This window comes from Gobius niger (assembly GCF_951799975.1).
Source record: "Gobius niger genome assembly, chromosome: 1".
NCBI classification, from domain to species: Eukaryota; Metazoa; Chordata; class Actinopteri; order Gobiiformes; family Gobiidae; genus Gobius; species Gobius niger.
In genome coordinates, this window is record NC_136852.1 from 74,338,913 (window position 1) to 74,364,081 (window position 25,169).

A 25,169-nucleotide genomic window follows, 5' to 3' on the forward strand; every position below is an offset into this window, starting at 1 on the left:
TTAGACGGCGTTGGTGAGTTCGGACAGCGGCGTGAGGTAGTGGCTCGGGTGGCTGCCGCGGAAGCCGTTGCCCGCGGAGGCCGGGCACGCCGGGGAGGGGGAGCCCTGGGGCCGCAGCACGGGGGCGAAGGCGCTCTTCTGCTTGGAGGCGGACGGGAAGGTGGAGAAGGGCAGCAGGGTGGAGGAGGAGGAGCCGCTGGAGCCGCCGGGGACCGTGGGGCTGGAGGGCATGACTGCGGAGGAGACAAGGGGGCCAGAGTTAGACCAGGTTTTACGTCCGGACGGCCCCGGGTCACAGGGGTTTAGGGTTTCAGCTGAGGCCAGATGCTCACGCGGACCCGACCCGACCCACCCCCCCCATGCAGGGATGTCACGACTATTGTGAGGAGATATATTGTACGATTATTCACAATCTTCAAAATGAACCTCTTAACCCCGATCTGAACCGAGCACATCGTCTCCGGTTCGGCTTTGCCCAAATCTAAAAGCTTCTCGGTTGGAGAGCGCGGCCTGTGTCTGCAAAACGAAACGTAACTTTTTGGTCACATTTCTGAAGCGTGTTTTAAGGCTTTTTTGTTTGGTTTTCGTCAGTGTTTCATCACTTTTTTGTCGCTCTTTCATAGGGCTGTGCAAATAATCGAAATGCGATTACAATTTCGATTACTACACTAAACGATTACAAGATTAGCATAATCGCAAAAAAACGATTGTAATTTTTAGATTTTTTTTTTTTTTTTTTTTTTTCAATTTTTTTATTTGTTTATTTTTCTTTTTTATTTTTTTTTTTCATTTTTTTCAATATTTTTTTCTCAATTTTTTTTCTCAATTTTTTTCTCAATTTTTTTTTTCTTTTTTTTCTCAATTTTTTTTTCTCAATTTTTTTTTCTCAATTTTTTTTTTCCTCAAATTTTTTTTTCCTCAAATTTTTTTCTAAATTCATTTTTTTTTCTCAATTTTTTTTCTCTTTTTTTTCTCAATTTTTTATTTTTTCTCAATTTTTTTCCTCAATTTTTTTTTAATTTCAAAGCAGACTTGCATTATTTCACGGCGCTGGGATTATTTCCCCTTCTTATTTCTCGTGCCACGGCTCGTGCTTTTGCCTGACCGAAAAACAAACGGCGCTGTGTGATGATGTCATCAGGCCGCGCTGCTCAGTTTGCTTGCGCAGGTGTGAGGGCCGGCCAGCAGGGGGCAGGTGTGAAACAGGGACCTCTCTTTAATCAAGGTGTACTTGAAATCATTTGTACTTTTATGACTGTTCAGAAAACATAAAATATCATCATAGTGTTTTGATTAATAAATACATAAAATAAAGATAGACTTTTTTTTAAAGGCAACAAATAATCGTTTGAATAATCGTGATTTCAATCATGACAAAAATAATCATTATTAATTTTTCAATAATCGAGCAGCCCTAGATTAATGTCATTTCTTCCTTAAAACGATTATCCTTTTCCAGTGCACTTCCTTCAAACGCCATGTTGTACATAATATATGACTTAATTGGATGTATTGACAGTATTTGTACCTTTTTTCCTCCCATTTAACTCTAATAATGTTAAAAATACTCTCTGATTAGTAACAACCCCTGCACTATCGCACTCTCCTCCTGGTCAGTGAGACGTGACCCCGCCCTCACCTCTCACGAGCTGGTCATTTACTCACTTCTATATTACGGCTTAGCTAATTATTTCTCCTCATCCTAGCGCCTCATGAGTGTGTTCTGTTCTAAATCTGATCAAACCAAATCAGCGACTGGTTCCAGCAGCTCTAACGAGCTCATCCGAGTGTGAAGAACGGAGGGACGTCCGGATTCCAAACCTACAGGAGCCATGTTGTTACGCTCAATAACTAAAGAAAACTTCTACAGGAGCGACTCCATCAGGAGAGAACGACTCAGACGAGGAGGGGGAGTTCATCAACATTCAAGACGACCAGTATTTTAACCCCTTAACTCCCGCCTGAACCGAGCACATTTTCTCCAGTTTGGCTTTACCCCAATCCAAAAGCTTCTGGAAAAAAGCAGTGAAAATAGCAACAAAACTGAGACGAAAACAATGATGGAAATGTGACAAAAAAGTGAGAAAACATTGACGAAAAAGTGACGAAAAATTGATGAAAAAGTGGCAAAAATATGACAAGAAATTGAAAAAAAATGGACAAAAAAAAGACAAAAAATTGATAAAAACTGACGAAAAAAGGACAAAAAAAGACAAAAAATTACCAAAAAAAAAATGACTAAATGCTACAAAAAAAGACAAAAATGTGACAAAAAATGTATAAAAAACGGACGAAAAAATGACAAAAAATTGACAAAAAATAAAAAAAACTGACAAAAAAATTACAAAAATGTGACAAAAAAATTACAAAAAAAATGCTACAAAAAAATGACAAAAAATTGACAAAAAATAAAAAAACTGACAAAAAAATTACAAAAAATTGACAAAAAATTACAAAAAAATGACAAAAAATTACAAAAAAATTTAAAAAAACGGACGAAAAAATGACAAAAAATTGATTAAAAACTGACGAAAAAATGACAAAAATGTGTCAAAAATTTGACAAAAAAAAGATAAAAAAGTTACAAAAATGAGTTGAATACCCAACAAAAAAACGATGGAAATAAATCTGACGACGTGAGGAAAAAGATCCTCTCGGTTCAGGCGGGAGTTAAGAGGTTCGTTAAAGTCCCGGTGTTTAAATATCTCTGAGGTTCCTGTAGATCACGTCTCGGTGTTTAAACATCTCTAAGGTTCCTGTAGATCACGTCTCGGTATTTAAATATTATCTCTGAGGTTCCTGTAGATCACGTCTCGGTGTTTAAACATCTCTAAGGTTCCTGCAGATCACGTCTCGGTATTTAAATATTATCTCTGAGGTTCCTGTAGATCACGTCTCGGTGTTTAAATATCTCTGAGGTTCCTGCAGATCACGTCTCGGTGTTTAAATATCTCTGAGGTCACTGCAGATCACGTCTCAGTGTTTAAATATCTCTGAGGTTCCTGCAGATCACGTCTCGGTGTTTAAATATCTCTGAGGTTCCTGCAGATCACGTCTCGGTATTTAAATATTATCTCTGAGGTTCCTGTAGATCACGTCTCGGTGTTTAAATATCTCTGAGGTTCCTGTAGATCACGTCTCGGTGTTTAAATATCTCTGAGGTTCCTGTAGATCACGTCTCGGTGTTTAAATATCTCTGAGGTTCCTGCAGATCACGTCTCGGTGTTTAAACATCTCTGAGGTTCCTGCAGATCACGTCTCAGTGTTTAAATATCTCTGAGGTTCCTGCAGATCACGTCCCGGTGTTTAAATATCTCTGAGGTTCCTGTAGATCACGTCTCGGTGTTTAAATATCTCTGAGGTTCCTGTAGATCACGTCTCTGTGTTTAAATATCTCTGAGGTTCCTGCAGATCACGTCTCGGTGTTTAAATATCTCTGAGGTTCCTGCAGATCACGTCTCGGTATTTAAATATCTCTAAGGTTCCTGTAGATCACGTCTCGGTATTTAAATATCTCTAAGGTTCCTGTAGATCACGTCTCGGTGTTTAAATATCTCTGAGGTTCCTGCAGATCACGTCTCGGTATTTAAATATCTCTGAGGTTCCTGCAGATCACGTCCCGGTGTTTAAATATCTCTAAGGTTCCTGTTGATCACGTCTCGGTGTTTAAATATCTCTAAGGTTCCTGCAGATCACGTCCCGGTGTTTAAATATCTCTAAGGTTCCTGTAGATCACGTCTCAGTGTTTAAATATCTCTAAGGTTCCTGTAGATCACGTCTCGGTGTTTAAACATCTCTAAGGTTCCTGCAGATCACGTCTCGGTGTTTAAATATCTCTAAGGTTCCTGTAGATCACGTCTCGGTGTTTAAATATCTCTGAGGTTCCTGCAGATCACGTCTCGGTGTTTAAATATCTCTGAGGTTCCTGCAGATCACGTCTCGGTGTTTAAATATCTCTGAGGTTCCTGCAGATCACGTCTCTGTGTTTAAACATCTCTGAGGTTCCTGTAGATCACGTCTCTGTGTTTAAACATCTCTAAGGTTCCTGTAGATCACGTCTCTGTGTTTAAATATCTCTGAGGTTCCTGTAGATCACGTCTCTGTGTTTAAATATCTCTGAGGTTCCTGTAGATCACGTCTCGGTGTTTAAATATCTCTGAGGTTCCTGTAGATCACGTCTCGGTGTTTAAATATCTCTGAGGTTCCTGCAGATCACGTAGACCTCCTGAAGTCCAGGACCGCTGGAGCCTCGGGTCGTCCCTGAGTCAGTACTCACTGTAAGGGGAGCTGGTGGGGGAGGCGCTGTTGAACCCCGGAGACCCCGGCACCCCCAGGCTGGTCATGGGGACGGTCCCGTAGCCTCCGGTCATGCCCCCGCTGCCGTACCCGCCCTGCTGCGGGGTGGAGGCGGAGGGATACCCGCGGGGGGACAGGCTGCTGGAGTTACGGATGTACCCTGTCATGGGGGGGTAGAGGAGAGGAGTCAGCGGAGTCCGGTTCTTCTCACACATATATATATATAAACACAGTAAATATTAGGGATGTTTACTGCGATATTTGTCATTTTTTTCACACATCGGCATCGGTCCAATATTGGGAAACATCGGCTGATTTTTTTTTTTTTTTTCTTTGAATTATTTACTGCATAAATTCACACAGAGATGCAGAGACACAAGTTACTGCTGTGACAAACTGGACTAAAACCGCCTCATGGACATGATTCTGAGTCAGGATTAACAGGAATCATTTTCTGATGGATTATTGTCGCTACATCTGAGGTGAGTGTTGCAAAAGTTTCTCCGTCCTGACGCCGGATTTACAACTTTGTTTGTTAGCGCTAGCATAGCTGCTAACAGGCTAAAGGCTACGACACGTATGACCTTTCTTTCATAATGTAGGTGTAACCACAGTGATGATCATGTAGGTGTAACTACAGTGATGATCATGTAAGTGTAACTACAGTGATGATCATGTAGGTCTAACAGTGATGATCATGTAGGTGTAACAGTGATGATCATGTATGTGTAACAGTGATGATCATGTAGGTCTAACTACAGTGATGATCATGTAGGTGTAACTACAGTGATGATCATGTAGGTGTAACTACAGTGATGATCATGTAGGTCTGACTACAGTGATGATCATGTATGTGTAACTACAGTGATGATCATGTAGGTCTAACCACAGTGATGATCATGTAGGTGTAACTACAGTGATGATCATGTAGGTGTAACTACAGTGATGATCATGTATGTGTAACTACAGTGATGATCATGTATGTGTAACTACAGTGATGATCATGTAGGTCTAACCACAGTGATGATCATGTAGGTGTAACTACAGTGATGATCATGTATGTGTAACTACAGTGATGATCATGTAGGTGTAACTACAGTGATGATCATGTATGTGTAACTACAGTGATGATCATGTAGGTGTAACTACAGTGATGATCATGTAGGTGTAACTACAGTGATGATCATGTAGGTGTAACTACAGTGATGATCATGTAGGTGTAACAGTGATGATCATGTAGGTCTAACTACAGTGATGATCATGTAGGTGTAACTACAGTGATGATCATGTAGGTGTAACTACAGTGATGATCATGTAGGTCTGACTACAGTGATGATCATGTATGTGTAACTACAGTGATGATCATGTAGGTCTAACCACAGTGATGATCATGTAGGTGTAACTACAGTGATGATCATGTAGGTGTAACTACAGTGATGATCATGTAGGTGTAACTACAGTGATGATCATGTATGTGTAACTACAGTGATGATCATGTATGTGTAACTACAGTGATGATCATGTAGGTGTAACTACAGTGATGATCATGTATGTGTAACTACAGTGATGATCATGTATGTGTAACTACAGTGATGATCATGTAGGTGTAACTACAGTGATGATCATGTAGGTGTAACTACAGTGATGATCATGTAGGTGTAACTACAGTGATGATCATGTAGGTGTAACTACAGTGATGATCATGTAGGTTTAACTACAGTGATGATCATGTATGTGAAACTACAGTGATGATCATGTATGTGTAACTACAGTGATGATCATGTATGTGTAACTACAGTGATGATCATGTATGTGTAACTACAGTGATGATCATGTATGTGTAACTACAGTGATGATCATGTGTGTGTAACTACAGTGATGATCATGTATGTGTAACTACAGTGATGATCATGTAGGTGTAACTACAGTGATGATCATGTAGGTCTAACTACAGTGATGATCATGTATGTGTAACTACAGTGATGATCATGTATGTGTAACTACAGTGATGATCATGTAGGTGTAACTACAGTGATGATCATGTATGTGTAACTACAGTGATGATCATGTAGGTGTAACTACAGTGATGATCATGTATGTGTAACTACAGTGATGATCATGTATGTGTAACTACAGTGATGATCATGTAGGTGTAACTACAGTGATGATCATGTATGTGTAACTACAGTGATGATCATGTATGTGTAACTACAGTGATGATCATGTAGGTGTAACTACAGTGATGATCATATGTGTGTAACTACAGTGATGATCATGTAGGTGTAACTACAGTGATGATCATGTATGTGTAACTACAGTGATGATCATGTATGTGTAACTACAGTGATGATCATGTATGGGTAACTACAGTGATGATCATGTATGGGTAACTACAGTGATGATCATGTATGTGTAACTACAGTGATGATCATGTAGGTGTAACTACAGTGATGATCATGTAGGTCTAACTCCGCCCACTTCTGTCATGTTAATGACCTGTGAAAACCAGGTGTTATGTCGCATTTTCGCGCATATTTAATTAGAAGCATTTGCATCGTTAGCGCATTTATCACTGAAAACAAAGCAGTTCAAAGCTCAGGCTAATCTTGTAAATCTACTGTTTGCTTTTTGCTCTAAACCAACTCTACGTCTTCAGTCTGGCCTCATAAGTTCATATAAGGTGCTGTTAAAGTGATGCTATTTTTTGCAATTCCAAAGCTTCATACAGAGCCGTGTGTCCTTTATTAGATGTGTTTAAAGTTAAAACATGTAGCTTAAACAACATGTTTAAATAAAAAATACAATCAATAGTAGCCTCGCATATTCCCAGTGTCAGTGTTTCCCATTAACAGAGGACATGGGTGAAAGTATAATAACAAGTAGGTCTGAGTAAATGTTTAGCCACAATCTAAATGACATTTCCCTCCAACTTTGCATTTGGTCTTTTTATGATTTTTCTAATAAAAAAGTTTGTTTCCTCCAAGACATTCCAAAAATGGAGCAATTTGCAAAGATCGGATATCGGCCACAGCAGTGAGGCAAATATAGGATATCGAAATCGGCAGCAAATGTTCATATCGGACCATCCCCAGTAAATATATTGCACTGAAAATGACCATCAGTGTCGCCTACTTTACTCAAGGAAATGTAAATGAGTAAAGTAACGAATTAAATGAAGAAAATGCCTTGTACTTGTATCGGTATCGGCAAGAACTTAAATCAAAGTATCGGTTTCAGAAACAGTGGTATCGGTGCCTCCATGATAATACTGCATTGGTTTGTGTACTGTATGTATGTATGACCTCCGTGTTTTTTTTGGGGGCGGTACCTTGGCTGCTCTGCCCCGGATCGATGACCCCCAGCTGGGAGGGGTAGGAGCCCAGGCCCATGACGCTGCCGTGGGCCGGGGAGCTGGGCAGGGCCTGCAGCTGGCTGTGGGGGCGCGGGACGCTGTACAGGGCCTCCGCGATGTCCGCCGCCCGCTTCAGCAGCATGTCCTGGAGGCAAGACGGGAGGACGAAGAGTTAAAGTGTCTGTCGTTCACGTCTTCACAGGGACATGAGGGTCTGTGGGTGCTGGGCCGCCCCCCGGTTTACCTGGTTACTGTGTGGGTTTCCGTACAAGGCCTCCACCAGGTCGGCCGCTCGCTTCAGGAGGATTTCCTGTGGAGCAAAAGGTTTGTATTTGACTTTAATTCGTTAGGGTAGGTTTATCAAAAGGACAATATCTTTACTCCGGATGAAGAAGAAAGACATTGATCGACAGTGACACGTAACGGGGGCGGACCGGCCACGTGTCCATTCTGGAAGAGCACAGAAGGACCACCAGTCCCGCCTCAATCGAGCTTTACCCAAATCTAAAAGCTGCAAAGAAAAGCGTCAAAATAGTGAGAAAAAGAGGATGAAAACGTGAGGAAAACACGGACAAAAAAACAAAAAAAATGATGGAAAAAATGATTTAAAGAAACAACAAAAATGTGACAAAAATTCTACAAAAATGTGACAAAAAAATTACAAAAATTCAACAAAAATTCAACAAAAAAGTGACAAAAATTCAACAAAAATGTGACAAAAAAATTACAAAAATTCAACAAAAATTCAACAAAAAAGTGACAAAAATTCAACAAAAATGTGACAAAAAAATTACAAAAATTCTACAAAAATTCTACAAAAATGTGACAAAAATTCTACAAAAATGTGACAAAAATTCAACAAAAATGTGACAAAAATTCAACAAAAATGTGACAAAAATTCAACAAAAATTCAACAAAAAAAAAGAAAAGAAAAAAAGAAAGACATTGATCGACAGTGACTCGTAACGGGGGCGGACCGGCCACGTGTCCATTCTGGAAGAGCACAGAAGGACCACCAGTCCCGCCTCAACCGAGCTTTACCCAAATCTAAAAGCTGCAAAGAAAAGCATCAAAATAGTGAGAAAAAGAGGATGAAAACATGAGGAAAACACGGACAAAAAAACAAAAAAAATGATGGAAAAAATGATTTAAAAAAACAACAAAAATGTGACAAAAAAATTACCAAAATTGTACAAAAATGTGTCAAAAACTCAACAAAAAAATTACAAAAATTCAACCAAAATGTGACAAAAATTCAACAAAAAAGTGACAAAAATTCAGTTAAAAATGTGACAAAAATTCAACAAAAAAGTGACAAAAATTCAGTTAAAAATGTGACAAAAATTCAACAAAAAAAATACAAAAATTCAACAAAAATTCAACAAAAAAGTGACAAAAATTCAGTTAAAAATGTGACAAAAAAGTGACAAAAATTTAACAAGAATTCAACAAAAATTCAACAAAAATTCAACAAAAATTCAACAAAAATTCAACAAAAAAGAAAAGGAAAAAAAACATACATAGTTGACACAACACAGTAACAACGCGAGGAAAAAGGTCAGTTTTGTGGGTCTTAGCTTTCAAATGAGGCGCTACACAGTCAAAAAAGGACATAATGCATTTGGTTCAGGCGGGGGGTAAGAGGTTCAAACATGTATTTGTGGAAGTGTCACAGTTACGCTAATTTGGGTCGGGCTGGTCCGAGTCCAGGGCTGTTTTTCAGTCCCAGTCCAGCCCCTGACTCGTGATCATTGCTGAAGAAGAAAACAGTAAAAACTCGGCCCCAGAGACGCACGTTTATGTGAAGAAACCAGTAAACTCTGTCTGTGGAGCTACAGCAGGATTTACTAAAGATCTGCTTCACTCTGAAGACTAAATAAACACATCAAAGAGGGAACAGAAAACCTTTCTCTGTGATTTTTACAGTTTGTCATGTCGACGGAGTCTCAAGACGTTAGCATGCTACCGGTTAGCAACTGTCAAAGGCTTCAACACGATAAACACATCTATGAACACTGAGGAAACACTACAGTGACAGCTCTGACCTCTGACCTCTGTCACATGTTGTATCCTGTGGTTCAGGGCTTTCTATGGAGAGGTCAGAGCTGAGCTGTTGAAGCTAAACGCTAGCCAGTAGCATGCTAACGTCTTGAACACTGACTCACTGGGTTCTTCACATAAACGTGGGACGTGTTTTTGAGCGATGATCACGAGTCACTGTCGATCAGTCGTCTTTCTTTTACATCCTGAGCAGAGATATTGTTACATGTTGTAGTACAGCTAATGCTACTTAGGTATTCAAAATGGCTGCCAAAACAACAAATTTCACATGACTGAAAGGCATAGGTAGGTAGGTCGTGGTAATGTGTGAGAAAAGTTGGGATGATGTCGTAGCGATTTCCTCAAAAGCGTCATGAAACAATGAGTATTGTTTTTTGACAATAACACTAAAAGTCAGTCGTTTACTCACTTTTACAGACTTTTTTTTTTTCCGTAAATGATGGATCAATAATGACAGTGAATGGCGGCGACGAGCCTTTGACTCATTCGTGTTGCGAGCGCTGACTGTGCGAGCTTTGCTTTTACTCTTCTGCTCCAAACTTCTCCCTCAGAGCCGCCATGTTGGTTTGTCTGTGACGCCGGGCCATGCGTTTGTTTTTCTCTCTTACACCTCTTAAAGCAGGGGGAGGCAAGTTTTCTTGGCGGAGGCTGATTTTCTTTATCGTAAACAGACCGAGGGCCGAAGCCGCTGATTATTCGCCCAAAGTAAAGCACAAAACTGGAAAAATGACCATCTTAAATGAGATAAATGACTTAAAATGGCTTGAATTAAAGTTCTTCTATGTTGAATTTGAGTCGGTTTGAACTGATCCAAGATACAAATGACACAACATTATCTGAATGAAGAGAATAACGACTACTAGAGGTTTTATCTTGTCTAAGACCAGACCAAATCTACTCAAACCTTAGATTTAATCTGTTCATTCAAGTAGATTTATGTCATTTCTTCCTTAAAACTATTCTTGTCCCAGTGCACTTCGTTCAAACGCCTGTGTTGTACATAATATATGAGCTCACTGGGTGCATTGACAGTATTTCTACCTTTTTTTCTCCCATTTAACTCTAATAATGTTAAAAGTATTCTGTGATTTGTGTAATAGTGTTTCTCAAAATCATCTTGAGGGCCAGAGGGGCTGTGCTGGAGGGCCGGATTTGGCCCCCGGGCCTGACGTTGCCTACCCCTGTCTTAAATGGATAAACAAATAGCATATAAGTCGGGGGATGCTCAGGATATTTTTACTACAGCTTAAATAAACTCTTTTTCGACTCATCGCGCTGGTTCAAAACTCTCCAAACTCCGACATGTCGACTCGCACAGGATCAGAATCGCTCGATGACGTCAGAGTTTGCAGAATTACCCTGAAGATAAAAATCTAGCCTCACCTTGGCGAGTCGCTCTGGATCTCCCGGATGCCTCGGGATGACTTTCTGCAGACGCTGGAAGCCGTAGTCTATTGTCGGCTCATTCAGCGCTAAAACACAGAAATACCATGAGTTAAAGGGACTATACGGAGTTAACCTCTTAAACCCCCACCTGAACGGAGCACATTCTCTCGGAACGGAAAACTTCTGGAAAAAGGCGACGAAAAACGAGACAAAAAGAAGGAAAGCGCAACAACAGAAGCATAAAAACAGCTACAGAAAATTGACAAAAAAAGTGAGAAAAAAATGACAAAAAAAGTGAGAAAAAAATGACAAAAAAAGCAATGGAAAAGGGGGCAAAAATATGACAAAAATGCAACTAAAAAAGAAAAAAAATGATAGAAAACAGCAATGGATTTTGTCAATTTTTTGTGACATTTTTGCCACTTTTTCATCATTTTTTTGTCAATTTTTCGTCATTTTTTTGTCACTTTCTGTCTTTTTTTTTTTAAATTTTTGTGGCATTTTTTCCCACTTTTTCATCATTTTTCATCATTTTTTTGTCCATTTTTTGTCTGTTTTTTCATCATTTTTTTGTCAATTTTTCGTCATTTTTTTGTCACTTTCTGTCTTTTTTTTAATTTTTGTGGCATTTTTTCCCACTTTTTCATCATTTTTTTGTCCATTTTTTGTCATTTTTTGTCATTTTTTGTCATTTTTTTGTCTACGTTTTCTCACTTTTTGTCACATCTTCATCATTGTTTTCGTCTCTGTTCTGTCGCTATTTTCTCACCTTTTTTCCAGAAGCTTTTGGATTGGGGTAAAGCCAAACTGGAGAAAATGTGCTCGGTTCAGGTGGGAGTTAAGTGGTTAATATAGAAGCTGCAGTTACACGTATGACCTGAGGTGGCAGTAGTGAGTACAAAATGGCCAACTTTCATCTAGCCCCTTTAAATCAAGAGGTGGGCGATATATATTATCTACAACTTATCTACACTTACAATATTCACCTAAATAAAAATGTCAAGAAATGTGGGGAAAATGAAGAAAAAACATATATTAAAAATTTTAATTTGGGGAAAAAAGGGCAAAAAAAAAAAAAAAAAAAAAGAATGAATCAAATTTGCAAAATATGGGAGGAAATTGGCCAATAAAAAAAGTGTGAAAAAAGGGAAATATTTAGAAAAAAATATGGGGAAATAGAAAAAATGGGGGGGAAAAGAAAAGAAAATCTAAAAATATTGGGGACATTGTTAAAAAAAAAAAAAAAAATAGTTCAAAAAATGTAGTTAACCTCTTAACTCCCGCCTGAACCAGGAGCATTTTCTCCAGTTCAGCTTTACCCAAATCCTGTAGGCCAGTGTAACGCCTCATTTGAAAGCTAAGACCTACAAAACTCATCTGAATGGATCTTTTTCCTCACATCATCACATTTTTTTTTTCATAATTTGTTTTCAACTCATTTTAGTAACTTTTTTGTACATTTTTTGTAAATATTTTGTAATTCTTTTTTACACATTTTTATCACATTTTTGTAAATTTTTTGCCACTTTTTTGTACATTTTTCGTCATTTTTTTGTCAATTATTTTGTAAATTTTTTGTCAGTTTTTGTCACATATGTCCTTTTTTTGTAACATTTTTGTACATTTTTTGTCTAATTTTTATCACATTTTTGTCACATTTTTGTTATTTTTTTGTACATTTTTTGTCACTTTCAGTCATTTTTTTGTCAATTATTTTGTCCATTTTTTGTCAAATTTGTATCACATTTTTGTCACATTTTTGCCACTTTTTCATATTTTTTTCATCAATTTTTTAATTATTTTTTTGTCAATTTTTTGTACATTTTTCGTCATTTTTTTTTCACTTTCATTCATTTTTTTGTCCATTTTTTTCGTCCATTTTTTGTCCGTTTTTTGTCTAAGTTTTCTCACTTTTTTGTCACATCTTCATCGTTCCTTCATCATACCCTCACCTTTTCTCCAGAAGCTTTTGGATTGGGGTAAAGCCACACTGGAGAGAATGTGCTCGGTTCAGGTGGGAGTTTAGGGGTTGATATTGTACATGTTTTGCCTCCTGTCGTGTCCCTCTGGTTTCGTGGCTCCGCTCTCTCTCACCTGTGTAGATGAAGCGCCCGGGAGCTCCTTTGCAGAACTGCTTGGACTTGTAGGACAGGGTGACCTCCACGACCCCGGGGATGTGCCGCGGCGGCGTCTGCACCCGGATGGCGTGCGGCGTGATCAGCTTCAACACAAACACATCCCTCAGTATTGTTTAAACGTGCAGAAGAAGAAGAAGGACGTCTCTTTCAGGAGCCTCACCTCGCTCCACACCAGCATGCTCCCGAACACCACCTGCAGCCCGTCGAAGAAGTTCTCCCCGATGACGATGACCATGGCGCCCCCGGTGGTCCAGCCCTCGCTCGGGCTGATGGCCTTGATGCACGGGGTGGCTGCAGGAGGAGGAGGTGGAAACTGTGAGTCTCTCGTGTGGCGATAAGTCTCAACATGTGGATGAACAAACACCAGAGAAATGAATCATGTCAGTTACGTGTCTGGAACTGTGGCCGTGTTGTCGCCGTGAGTGACGGTGCTTTGTTCTGGTAACACATTTTCATCACTAACTTACTGTGTTGGGCAAGTTATTGTTAAATTGTAATATATTCTATACTCTCAGTTACAGCTTTAAAAATGTAATATGTTTGTATTACACGTTGCTGTAGCTGAGTTACACTACCTAGGGCTGCTCGATTATTGAAAAAATAATAATCACGATTATTTTTGTCATAATTGAAATCACGATTTTCCAAACGATTATTTGTTCCCTATAAAAAAAGGTCTTTATTTGATCTATATATTTATTAATATAAAAAAAAAAACGATGCTGAATATTTTATGTTTTCTGGACAGTCATAAAAGTACAAATGATTTAAAGTTTGCCTCGATTAAGGAGAGGTCTCTGTTTCACACCTGCCCCCTGCTGGCCGGCCCTCACACCTGCGCAAGCAAACTGAGCAGCGCGGCCTGATGACATCATCACACAGCGCCGTTTGTTTTTATGTCAGACAAAAGCACGAGCTTTGGCACGAGAAATGCGAAGGGAAAATAATCCCAGCGCCGTGAAATAATGCTTTGCAAAAAAAAAAAAAAAAAAATTTAGAAAATGTTTTAAATAAAATGATAAGCAATTTTTTGCGATTATGCTAATTTTGTAATCGTTTACTGTTGTAATCGAAATCGTAATCGAATTTCGATTAATTGCACAGCCCTACGGTCAATAGAAGTTTGTATGATTTTAGTCTCTCCTTTTCATTTTTATTTAGTCTCATTTTAGTCGACTAAAATATCTGGACATTTTAGTCACAGTTTTAGTCTCATGAGAAACTTTTAATTTAGTTTTAGTCCAATTTCAGTCACAAAAATATCACTTTGACTAAAATTAAGACTCAATATTTTAGTCGACGAAATGAACACTGCTTCTGTGGACCCACCACCTGCAGGGGGCGCCATGAGGGGCTGGTGCAGTGTGATGTGAGCAGCTCCAATGGCTGCCCCCACGACCCGGAAACAGGTGGAACATATTCCTAAGTATTGTTATATTCTTTAGTTACTGAAAAAAGTAATTATTTTTGTAACTTGTTGCCTTTGTAGCACGTTTCCCCCAACACTGCAAACTTACACTTTGTTGGTTCTTGCTTATTGTCTTCTTTGTGACTTCTTCATGACATAATCCCTGTTTTAGTGACATAATAAATCGAGCTGTAAATGGGATGATTCTCATACTCATTGGTGAAGTTATAAAAACGTGACTTGTTGATCTGTGGCTGGAGCTGCGTGACTGGCTGAGTTATTCTTACATCCAAAGCGCTGTTTCCATGACTTTTACAGAGCGTTCTTTGGTTCACAAACGATCTCCGTTAATGTTCTTTAAGTGGAGCTGCTTGTGCTTGATCGATCTGGGCGATTAGCGTTGGACGTTCGCTAACCGCCGTCTGCAATCTGCCGCCATTACAACGAGATGTTGTGAACGGCACAAATGAGGTGTGACAGCGATGCCGTGTTTTCACTCAAATAATACTGGGAGTTGACCCAAAATGTCTAGGCGGTTCTTTCAGCTAAATCAAAAATGTCCATTGTAAATTAGATAAATTACTAATAAATAATAATAAAAACACCAATGCCAATGGAACAAATAGAAATCCCACTGCAAAAAGTGCCCTGCTAAAAACAAGGAAATAAATCTTAAAATAAGACGTTTTGTTTTGTTTTATGGAAAACATTCTGCCAATGGCGTCAGCATTTTTTTCTTGCTAAGAATTCTTATTTCTAGAATATTTTTCTCATCATAAAACAAGAAAGAAACACTAAATTTAAGCAAATAAATAACTAGAATTAAGCAAAATGTCCTCAGAAAATGGAATAATTTAAGGAAAACTTTCTTATTTAGTGAAAAATTGTGATGATGGTCAGAATCACCTGCTGGAGGATTCACCTATTGTACATGTTTTTAGTGGTAGACACGGGGAGAACATGCTCCACACAGAAAGGCCCCGTCCTGGTGGGAATCGAACCCGGGACCTTCGAGCTGTGAAGCTGAGGCTCTAACCGCTGTGCCACCGAGCCGCCCACTTTAAAGAATGGAATGTTTTATCTCTCTGTGAGAAGCAGTTCTTACATTAAGAGTTGTTGATCTGAGTTTTTATTATAATAAGAAAAAAAATATTCTTTGTCTAAAACTGAAGAAGATTCAAAAAGTTTTTCTTTCTTGTTACAAGAAAAATGAGCATGTTTTTTAGCAAATTTATCTGAACAAGAAATGGCCAGATTTGATTTCCTAAAATAAGATTTTTTTTCTCAAGAAAACTTTGCGGCAAAACATTATTACTTTTTAGGGAAAAAATAAGAACTTATTTCTTAAAGTAAGACATTTTTTACTTGTTAGAATCCACTTTTTGCAGTGTGGAAATCAAACAAATTTAACTTTTTCACTTGAAATTATACAAAATAATCTGAATTAAGAAAAAACTTGTGCTTGTTCCATTGGCAAGAATAGGTTTTATCTGTTTTAAGACCAGACCAAATCCACTCAAACTTTAGATTTAATCTCCTTATTCAAGTAGATTTAAGTCATTTCTTAGTATTCTTAGAGTGTTCTTTTAGGATTATGGCCTGAAAGGGTGCTCTGCTAAGACATTTTAAGGAAATTACAGTATTTTTAAGAGTTTCTAGAGGACTTTAACAGGCATTTCATCTCTGATTTGGGTCATAATATTTCTCAAAATCATCTCCAGGGCCAGAGTTTGATGATGGAGGGCCGGTTTTGGCCCCCGGTCCTGACGTTGCCTCCCCCTGCAGTAGACTATTGACTGTTCTCCACGTTCAGCATCTTCTGATCGAATCACGTGGCCACTAAAGAAGAAACAGGACATGATAAAATAAAAAGTTACCGTATTCTATGGGGTTGTCCGCGCTCTCGCCGGGCTCCAGTCTGCGAGCGCGGCGGCCATGTTTGGAGTTGTTGTGGACGAACATGTTGTCGGACACGGCCAGGACGTGTCCGTCTACGCTGATGGTGCTGGACAGGACCACCTGAGGGAACACGGAGACACAGTCGCTGTTTTAGATTCACAATAACTCGTGCTGTCAGTGGGGAACACTCGGAATCACTGGCGAAGTCTGGGGAGGACATGGGGCAGCCCTGTCTGGAGCCCCGGTTCATGTTATACAAATGTGTGTGCGGTGAAGGAAGAACGAGGGAAGAACCTAATCATTAAAAAAGGTTGTTTAACCCCTTAACACCCGCCTGAACCGAGCACATTTTCTCCAGCTTTACCCCAATCCAAAAGCTTCTGGAAAAAAGGTGTGAAAATAGCGACAAAACTGAGACGAAAACAAGGATGAAAATGTGAAAAAAGTGACAAAAAATTGACGAAAAAGTGATACAAAATTTACAAAAAAGTTACAAAAAAAATGACAAAAAGTGAGAAAAATTTGACAAAAAAATGAGAAAAAAATTGATGAAAATTTGACAAAAAATGGACGAAAAAGTGACAAAAAATGTACAAAAAATATTTAAAAAAATGACAAAAATGGACAAAAAATTGACAAAAAAGTAAGAAAAATTTAACGAAAATTTGAGAAAAAATGGACAAAAAAGTGATAAGAATTTGACAAAAAAATGTGAATAATTTGACGAAAATGTGACAAAAAATGGACAAAAAAAATCTAAAAAGTGATGAAAAAATGTGAAAGGTGATGATGTGAGGAAAAATATCAATTTAGTTTTGTAGGTCTCAGCTTTCAAATGAGGCGTTACACTGGCCTACAGGATTTGGCTAAAGCTAAACTGGAGAAAATGCTCTCGGTTCAGGCGGGAGTTAAGAGGTTAAAGCATCAAATTCATTTCAGACCCATCGAAAACCTGAGTCCTGATTTGATCTGTCATGTGATGATCCAGATTAATGTTACAATGCACATTTCATCTGGAAAGGCTCCAGTTTAGTCGTTCAGGAAGGGGATCGACTTTTAAACGGATATTTGCTGCTGATTGGATCAAGCGCACCTCGTTTTAGCCAATCACAGCTAAGCGCCAAAGCATGACTTAACAACAGACCACTCGGACAGTGAAATATTTTGTTTTTGTTCATTCATTTTGTGTTTGTAAGCTTAAGAGCCTTGCAATCTTAGAACCAAATTAAACTCCTTGTCTCCTGTCACAATAGGAATCAGTTTCTTTTGCTTTTTTATCTTATTTTTGTGTCTCTTTTATCGCATAAACATTTTTTTTGTCACTTTGTTGTTGATATTTTGACTTTTTTTTTTCAAGAAGCTGAACAAACTTGACTCGGCGTCGTCTCGGCCTCCGTGTCCTGCAGGTGTGCACGTCCCCCCCCCCTCTGTCACCGGGGAACCATGCAGCTGTTCGGCGCTCTGTCTGCACATGTGGATCTCTAAAGCACTGCCTGATATATGGAGGAGCTAATGCGATTCTCTGTGCACATCTGCCGCACATGAAGAATTAACCGGAGTTCGCTTTGTCACCGCGGTGACGTACGGCGTTTGTCCCGGTGAAGGGGGGGGGAGTGCGTGTTTTCTGTAGGTTTCACCAATGAGCTGCAGATGTTTTCGCTGTTGCTTGAATGTTTCTGACTGGTTGACATTTACCACTTTGTGTTTGGTGAGGATGATTCTCCACCAACGAGCAATGAGAGACTTTTCCCCCTTTACATTTATCATAAACTCTGCGTCTCAGGTGGAAAGAGGAGCGAGGCCCGGACAGATCCCTCATATCTCACACCCTGGAGCCTCGGGGGGGGGGATGGGGGGGGGGACAGAGCGTCGTGTGCGCCGCCGGAGAAGGAGCCAAAGGAAAAATAACGGCATAAATTGTGGACGTGCCTCTGGGCTGTCCTCCCGCGCTCGACCCCCTGACCTGCACCCGCAACTCGAGACCCCCCCCCAAACGCCACCGCCTCCTCCAACGGCAGACGGCGTCGTCCGAGGACCTCCCTCCGTACGGACAAAAAAGTGACGAAAATGTATGAAAAAGTGGCAAAAATGTCACAAGAAATTGACAAAAAATTGATGAAGAAATGAGAAAAAATGTCAAAAAAAAAATGAGAAAAATGTGACAAAATGTTACAAAAAAATGACAAAAAAATTGATACAAATGTGACAAAAAAAGACAAAAATGTGATAAAAAATTGACGAAAAAATGACAGAAATGTCACAAAAAATGAGAAAATGTCACAAAAAAATGAGAAAAATGTGACAAAACGTGACAAAAAATTGATAAAAAATTGACGAAAAAGTTACAAAAAATTGATAAAAAATGGACAAAACAATGACAAAAAATTGATTAACAAAATTACAAAAATGTGACAAAATGTTACAAAAAAATTACAAAAAAATTGATACAAATTTGACAAAAAAAAGACAAAAATGTGATAAAAAATTGACGAAAAAATGACAAAAAAGTTAAAAAAAATGAGTTGAATACCCAACAAAAAAAATGATGGAAAAAAAGCTCGAGACCCCCCCGAACGCCACCGCCTCCTCCAACGGCAGACGGCGTCGTCCGAGGACCTCTCTCCGTACGGACAAAAAAGTGACGAAAATTTATGAAAAAGGGGCAAAAATGTCACAAGAAATTCACAAAAAATTGATGACGAAATGAGAAAAATGTGACAAAACGTGACAAAAAATTGATAAAAAATTGAAGAAAAAAATACAAAAATATGACAAAATGTTACAAAAAAAATGACAAAAATGTGATAAAAAATTGACCAAAAAATGAGAAAAATGTCACAAAAAATGAGAAAAATGTGACAAAACGTGACAAAAAATTGATAAAAAATGGACGAAAAAGTTCCAAAAATTTGATAAAAATTGGACAAAACAATGACAAAAATGTGACAAAAAAAGACAAAAAAAGGACACAAAATTGATTAAAAAAATTACAAAAATGTGACAAAATGTTACAAAAAAATTACAAAAAAATTGATACAAATTTGACAAAAAAAGACAAAAATGTGACAAAAAAAGACAAAAATGTGATAAAAAATTGACCAAAAAATGACAGAAAAGTTACACAAATGAGTTGAATACCCAACAAAAAAAATCCGAGGACCTCTCTCCGTATGGGCAGAGGAGCAACAATCAAGAATGATCCTATACGTGCGTTTCCAATGACATCACAGCATGGTTCCGGCGGCCATTTTGAATAACGAAGTAGCATTTTGCGGACGAAACAAACTCATCGAAGAGGAAGCAGAAAACCTTTCTCTGTGGTTTTTACAGTTTGTCAACAGAGTCTCAGTCTGAGTCAGTGTTTAAGCTGCTCAAGGCGTTAGCATGCTACCGGTTAGCGACTGTCAACCATTGACAGCCCCGTCTCTGGAATGAACTTCCTCTGTCATTGCGTTCCCTCGATTCTGTGGAGACTTTTAAAAAGCAACTTAAGACTCATCTGTTTAAAAAGGCTTTCGAGAGCAAATAGAGCTGCCTCTTTGAATACACATTTTTTACTGTCTTTTCCACTTTGTGACCTCTGTCTGTGAAAAGCGCTATTTAAATAAAGATTACTTACTTACTTACTTACTTACTTACTTACTTACAATCAACTACCAATGGCTTCAACTCGATAAAAACACGTGTGTCACATCTATGACACTGAGGAAATACTACAGGAACAACATGTTGTATCCAAGGTTAGATGTTTGTGTTTCAGGGCTTTATCTTGGAGATGTCAGAGCTGAGCTGTTGAAGCTAAATGCTAACCGGTAGCATGCTAACATCTTAAACACTGACTCACTGGTTTCTTCACATAAACGTGCGTCTCCGGGGCCGTGTTTTTACTGTTTTCTTCTTGAGCAGTGATTACGAGAACATACAAATGCCACAGTCGATCAGTTGTCTTTCATTTTCATCCTCAATACAGATATTGTTATTGTTTTTGTGGTAATACTACATAATTCTACTTCGGTATTCAAAATGGCCGCCATAACAACAAAGGTCACATGACTGAAAAGCATGTGTAGCGCACTTTTTGATCTCCAGTCACTCGGGAGCTTCTACTTCCCCACACGCCTGATTATTCCAGTTTTAGATGCATTGTATTGTAAAGTATAAAGACTAAAGTCGAGTCATTTTCTTTGAAATATCATCTTGGCAGCTCATTCTCCTGGGAGAATTCCACATAAGTATCTCTGACGTCCTTCTTGTGTAGAAGTATCTCGTCGCCCTGTTATAACCAGACTAAGCAGCTGCTGAGGGCCCCGAGGCGACTGAGGGCCCCAAAGTTACGTTTGTGAAGTGGTGACGTCACAGCTCGACTTCCGAGTTCGCAGATGTACGAGAAACTACAAAAAAACTCTTTAAAACCATGATCAATATGTGTGAAACTCCACAGAGAGTTACTGAACAGACTTATTTATCAGAACCATGAGCCAAACATGAACCTCCTGCTGTAAAAGTCAGATTTACCAAAATCACCACATCCAGGATAGTGGAGAAAAATGCTAACGGCGCAGCTACGCTAACCATGAAGTAGTGACTTTAGTAAATATGACTCTTTTAGCAGCAGGTGCAGCATTTTTGCCCATTGAGTCTGAGAAATAAGTCGGTTCAGTAACTCTGCGCTGAGTTTCACGAATATTGATGGATGTTTTGAAGAGTTTTTTCTCACATATTTGCCGGTCTGCTCGGACCCGGAAGCGGAACTCATGACGCCACATTTAACCCCTTAACCCCCACCTGAACCGAGCACATTTTCTCCAGTTTGGCTTTACCCCAATCCAAAAGCTTCTGGAAAAAAGCTGTGAAAATAGCGACAAAACTGAGACGAAAACAATGATGGAAATGTGACAAAAAAGTGACAAAAATTGATGAAGAAATGACAAAAATGTGACAAAAAAAATGAGAAAAATGTGACAAAACGTGACAAAAAATTGATAAAAAATTGATTAAAAAATGAAAAAAATGTGACAAAAAAATTAGAAAAATGTGAAAAAACGTGACAAAAAATTGAGAAAAAATTGAGAAAAAATTACAAAAATGTGACAAAATGTTACAAAAAAATTACAAAAATGTGATAAAAAATTGACCAAAAATGTGACAAAAATGACAAAACAAAGACAAAAAAAGTGACAAAAATGTTACAAAAAAATTACAAAAAAATTGATACAAATTTGACAAAAAAAGACAAAAATGTGATAAAAATTGACGAATAAATTACAAAAAAGTTACTAAAATGAGTTGAATACCCAACAAAAAAAATGATGGAAAAAAAATGTGATGACGTGAGGAAAAAGATCCTCTCGGTTCAGGCGGGAGTTCAGAGGTTAACAAACGAAGACGGTAACATTGACTTAACATGGTCGGCACGGCAACAGTTTATATTACACGCCTGCACTGCGAGTATTAGGTCTGGGCCTCGCACTCGTGTGATTCCTCATTTTCCACGGGAAAAGTACAGAAAAGTAGTCATCTGACCCGCGTTTCCTGCAGTATTATTAGTACGAGTCGGACTTCGCTCATTCTTCTTTTCTGTCGATGCGTTTTTTTTCCGTAAAACCTCCGAGGAGCCGGAGTTGTTTGAGAAACGACGGCGCGGCGCTGAGAGACGCGCAGGAAGTGAGGCGGCCGGTCCCCAGTGAGCACTTCCTGGGTCACGGAGCGCGACCTCTCCATCTGGAAGCAATCACTCAGGCCCTGACGACTTCCCCAACACCTCCGCCGTTTCCTGCTCCCACCAACGGGAGGGGGGGTTGTCTTTTCCACACAGAGGAGCGCTTATTGATTTGAACACTTTCACCCCCCCTCAGCCCGGGGGGGGGGGGTTCAGGGAGTCACAGGAGAGGAGCGAGTTACAAGCTGCTGATGTTGAAATTATGACTTATTAACCCCTTTAGCTTACGTAGCTTTCCACCACCGAGTGTGGAGTGAATGTACAACTGTCTCATGTAAAGCGCTTTGTGACTATATGTCTGTGAAAGGCGCTATATAAATAAAGATCTTCTTCTTCTTCTTCCTTTACTCCCACCTGAACGGATCCCATTTTCTCCAGTTTGGCTTTACCCTAATCAAAAAGCTTCTTGGGGAAAGAAGCACCAAGACAGCCACAAAAAATGAGAAGAAAACAAGGATGTAAATGTGACAAAAAAGTGACAAAAACGCAACAAAAATGTGACAAAAATTCAACAAAAAAGTGAAAAAAACGCAACAAAAATGTGACAAAAATTCAACCAAAAAAAGTGACAAAAACTCAACCAAAAAGTGACAAAAACGCAACAAAAAAGTGCCAAAAATTCAACAAAAAAAGTGACAAAAACTCAACACAAAAATGACATAAACTCAACAAAAAAGTGACAAAAATTCAACAAAAATGTGACAAAAATTCAACAAAAAAGTGACAAAAATTCAACAAAAACGCAACCTCTCCAACCTTTTTCAAGCTTTTTCCTCACGTCATCAGATTTTTTTTCCATTTTTTTGGGGGGGTATTCAGCTCATTTTTGTCACATTTTTGTCATTTTTTTGTAATTTTTTGTAATTTTTTTGTAATTTTTTGGTCATTTTTGCCACTTTGTCATCAATTTTTCGTCACTTTTTTGTCACATTTCCATCATTGTTTTCGTCTCAGTTTTGTTGCCATTTTCACAGCTTTTTTCCAGAAGCTTTTGGATTGGGGTAAAGCCAAACTGGAAGAAAAAGTGCTCGGTTCAGGTGGGAGTTCAGAGGTTCTTAAAGCGACAGAGGCCTATTTCAAGACATTCACTGCAGCCATTTTGAGAGAGACATTTTATACAAGGCAGTTATTCTAATTTCTTGCATTTACAGAAGGTTTGTCATCATTATAGTGTGATATAGACTGGTGCTGTGGGACTTTAAATATCGGGTTTGTTTTAGTGAAACTGTCGTTGATCATGTGACTTTAAGGAGACCCTGTGACCCGGGACCTTCTCCTCTACACTGTGAGGACGGTGCTGCTGTGGCATATGTTTGGTGATTACGGCTTCTTTTATTCCGCCCGCGTCCGCCCGCTCTCCATCCAGCCGTACCTGGAAGCGCCTCATGTCCCTGGGGTTTCCCGCCGTCTTCAGACAGTTCTGGTTACACTTGAGGAAGAACTTCAAGAAAAACCTGCGGCGAAACAACAAGAGGGAGAGAAGTGCGTGAGAGAAGTGCGTGAGAGAAGTGCGTGAGAGAAGTGCGTGAGAGAAGTGCGTGAGAGAAGTGCGAGAGAGAAGTGCGGCGGACGCTTTTTAACTCGATAAATCAGACGTGGAGCGCGGCGAGGCACGTTTGGGTTTGGGAGGAGGCGGCGGCGGCGGTCCCGGGGGGGGGCTCCAGGGACCGTCCCCGCTCGGGCTGGATCGGAGGCGCCACCGGGGACCGAGCACAGAGGGAAAAAAACGCCACGGCCGAGGTGGAGGAGGGACAGGCAGGGACACGGATTTACTTCTCGGGGAGATGTGTCTCATTATGTATGTGTTGTGGAGGGGGGGGGGGCGTGTGTGTGTTGTGGAGGGGGGGGGGGGGGGGGCAGGGGTGACGGGCGGACCAGAGGCCAGCGCGCACAGAGGTGGAACAAGAAGAAGAAGAAGAAGTAAGAAAGCACAAACAGGAAAGAGAAAGAATGAAGAGGATGGTGTGTGTGTGTGGGGGGGGGGGAGTGGGGGGTGTATGGGGGGGGGGGCGAATGGAGAAGAGAGTTCGTATTCCCAGGCGGACGCGGCGCGTTCGGCAACACGGCCCGCTGCCATGGAAACCGGGCTCTGCCGCAATCCCAAAGTCCCAGAGAGACGAGAGGAGGAAGCGAGAGAACATTCCAGCAGAGGAACCGGGACCGTGCGTTTATATAAGAGGACGCGGCGGAGAAGTTCAAGTCAGCGCAAAGCAGGAGGGAGTAGATATATATATACTATACACCCGTCCTATATACTCCTATACTGGAGATATACACTGATCCTATACTGGAGATATGCACTGATCCTTTACTGGAGATAAACACTGATCCTATATTGGAGATATGCACTGATCCTTTATACCAGTGGTTCTCAACCTGGGGGTCGGGACCCTCAAGGGGGTCGTGAGACAAATTTGTGGGGTCGCCAGATCATGTATATAAAATATACCTACTTTTTTTTAGCATATAATGTAATATTTTATTGTTGCTTGTGTGTGCTATTTTACCAGAGTGCCATTATATGTTCGTAATTTGATTAATTTTACTTTAGCCATTTGTTTTTTTCTTTGTTTTTTAAGAATTATGTAGGCTAATAATGATCCGATTCCTCACGGTGTGACCCGGGCGGGGGGTCACGAATCCCTTTAACTGTTGTAATGGGGGTCGCGGCTCCAAAAGGTTGAGAACCACTGCTTTATACTCCAATCCTATACTGGAGATATACACTGATCCTAAACTGGAGATATACACTGATCCTATATACTCCAATGGTAAATGGTCTCAACTTATATAGCGCTTTTCCACCTACATTAGGCACTCAAAGCGCTTCACAGCAAGGATCCACTCACCCATTCATACTCTCATTCATACACCCATGTACGCAGGCACTGGGGGCAATGTGGGTGAAGT

The 25,169-nt window shown here is 39.6% G+C and overlaps 1 protein-coding gene across 1 annotated transcript; it reads right to left on the bottom strand.

Annotated features, from left to right (window-relative positions):
• LOC306977469 (transcription factor coe2-B-like) lies at positions 1-23,710 on the bottom strand (the record flags this gene model as incomplete). Its single annotated transcript, XM_079575790.1, has 9 exons — positions 23,632-23,710; positions 16,519-16,660; positions 13,394-13,524; positions 13,190-13,316; positions 11,093-11,181; positions 7,893-7,958; positions 7,625-7,793; positions 4,277-4,456; positions 1-233 (listed from the first exon to the last, which is right to left on the bottom strand). Exons 1-9 carry the CDS (start codon positions 23,644-23,646, stop codon positions 1-3), a joined length of 1,152 nt encoding a protein of 383 aa, XP_079431916.1. The 5' UTR covers positions 23,647-23,710.
• Positions 23,711-25,169: the final 1,459 nt, after the last annotated feature.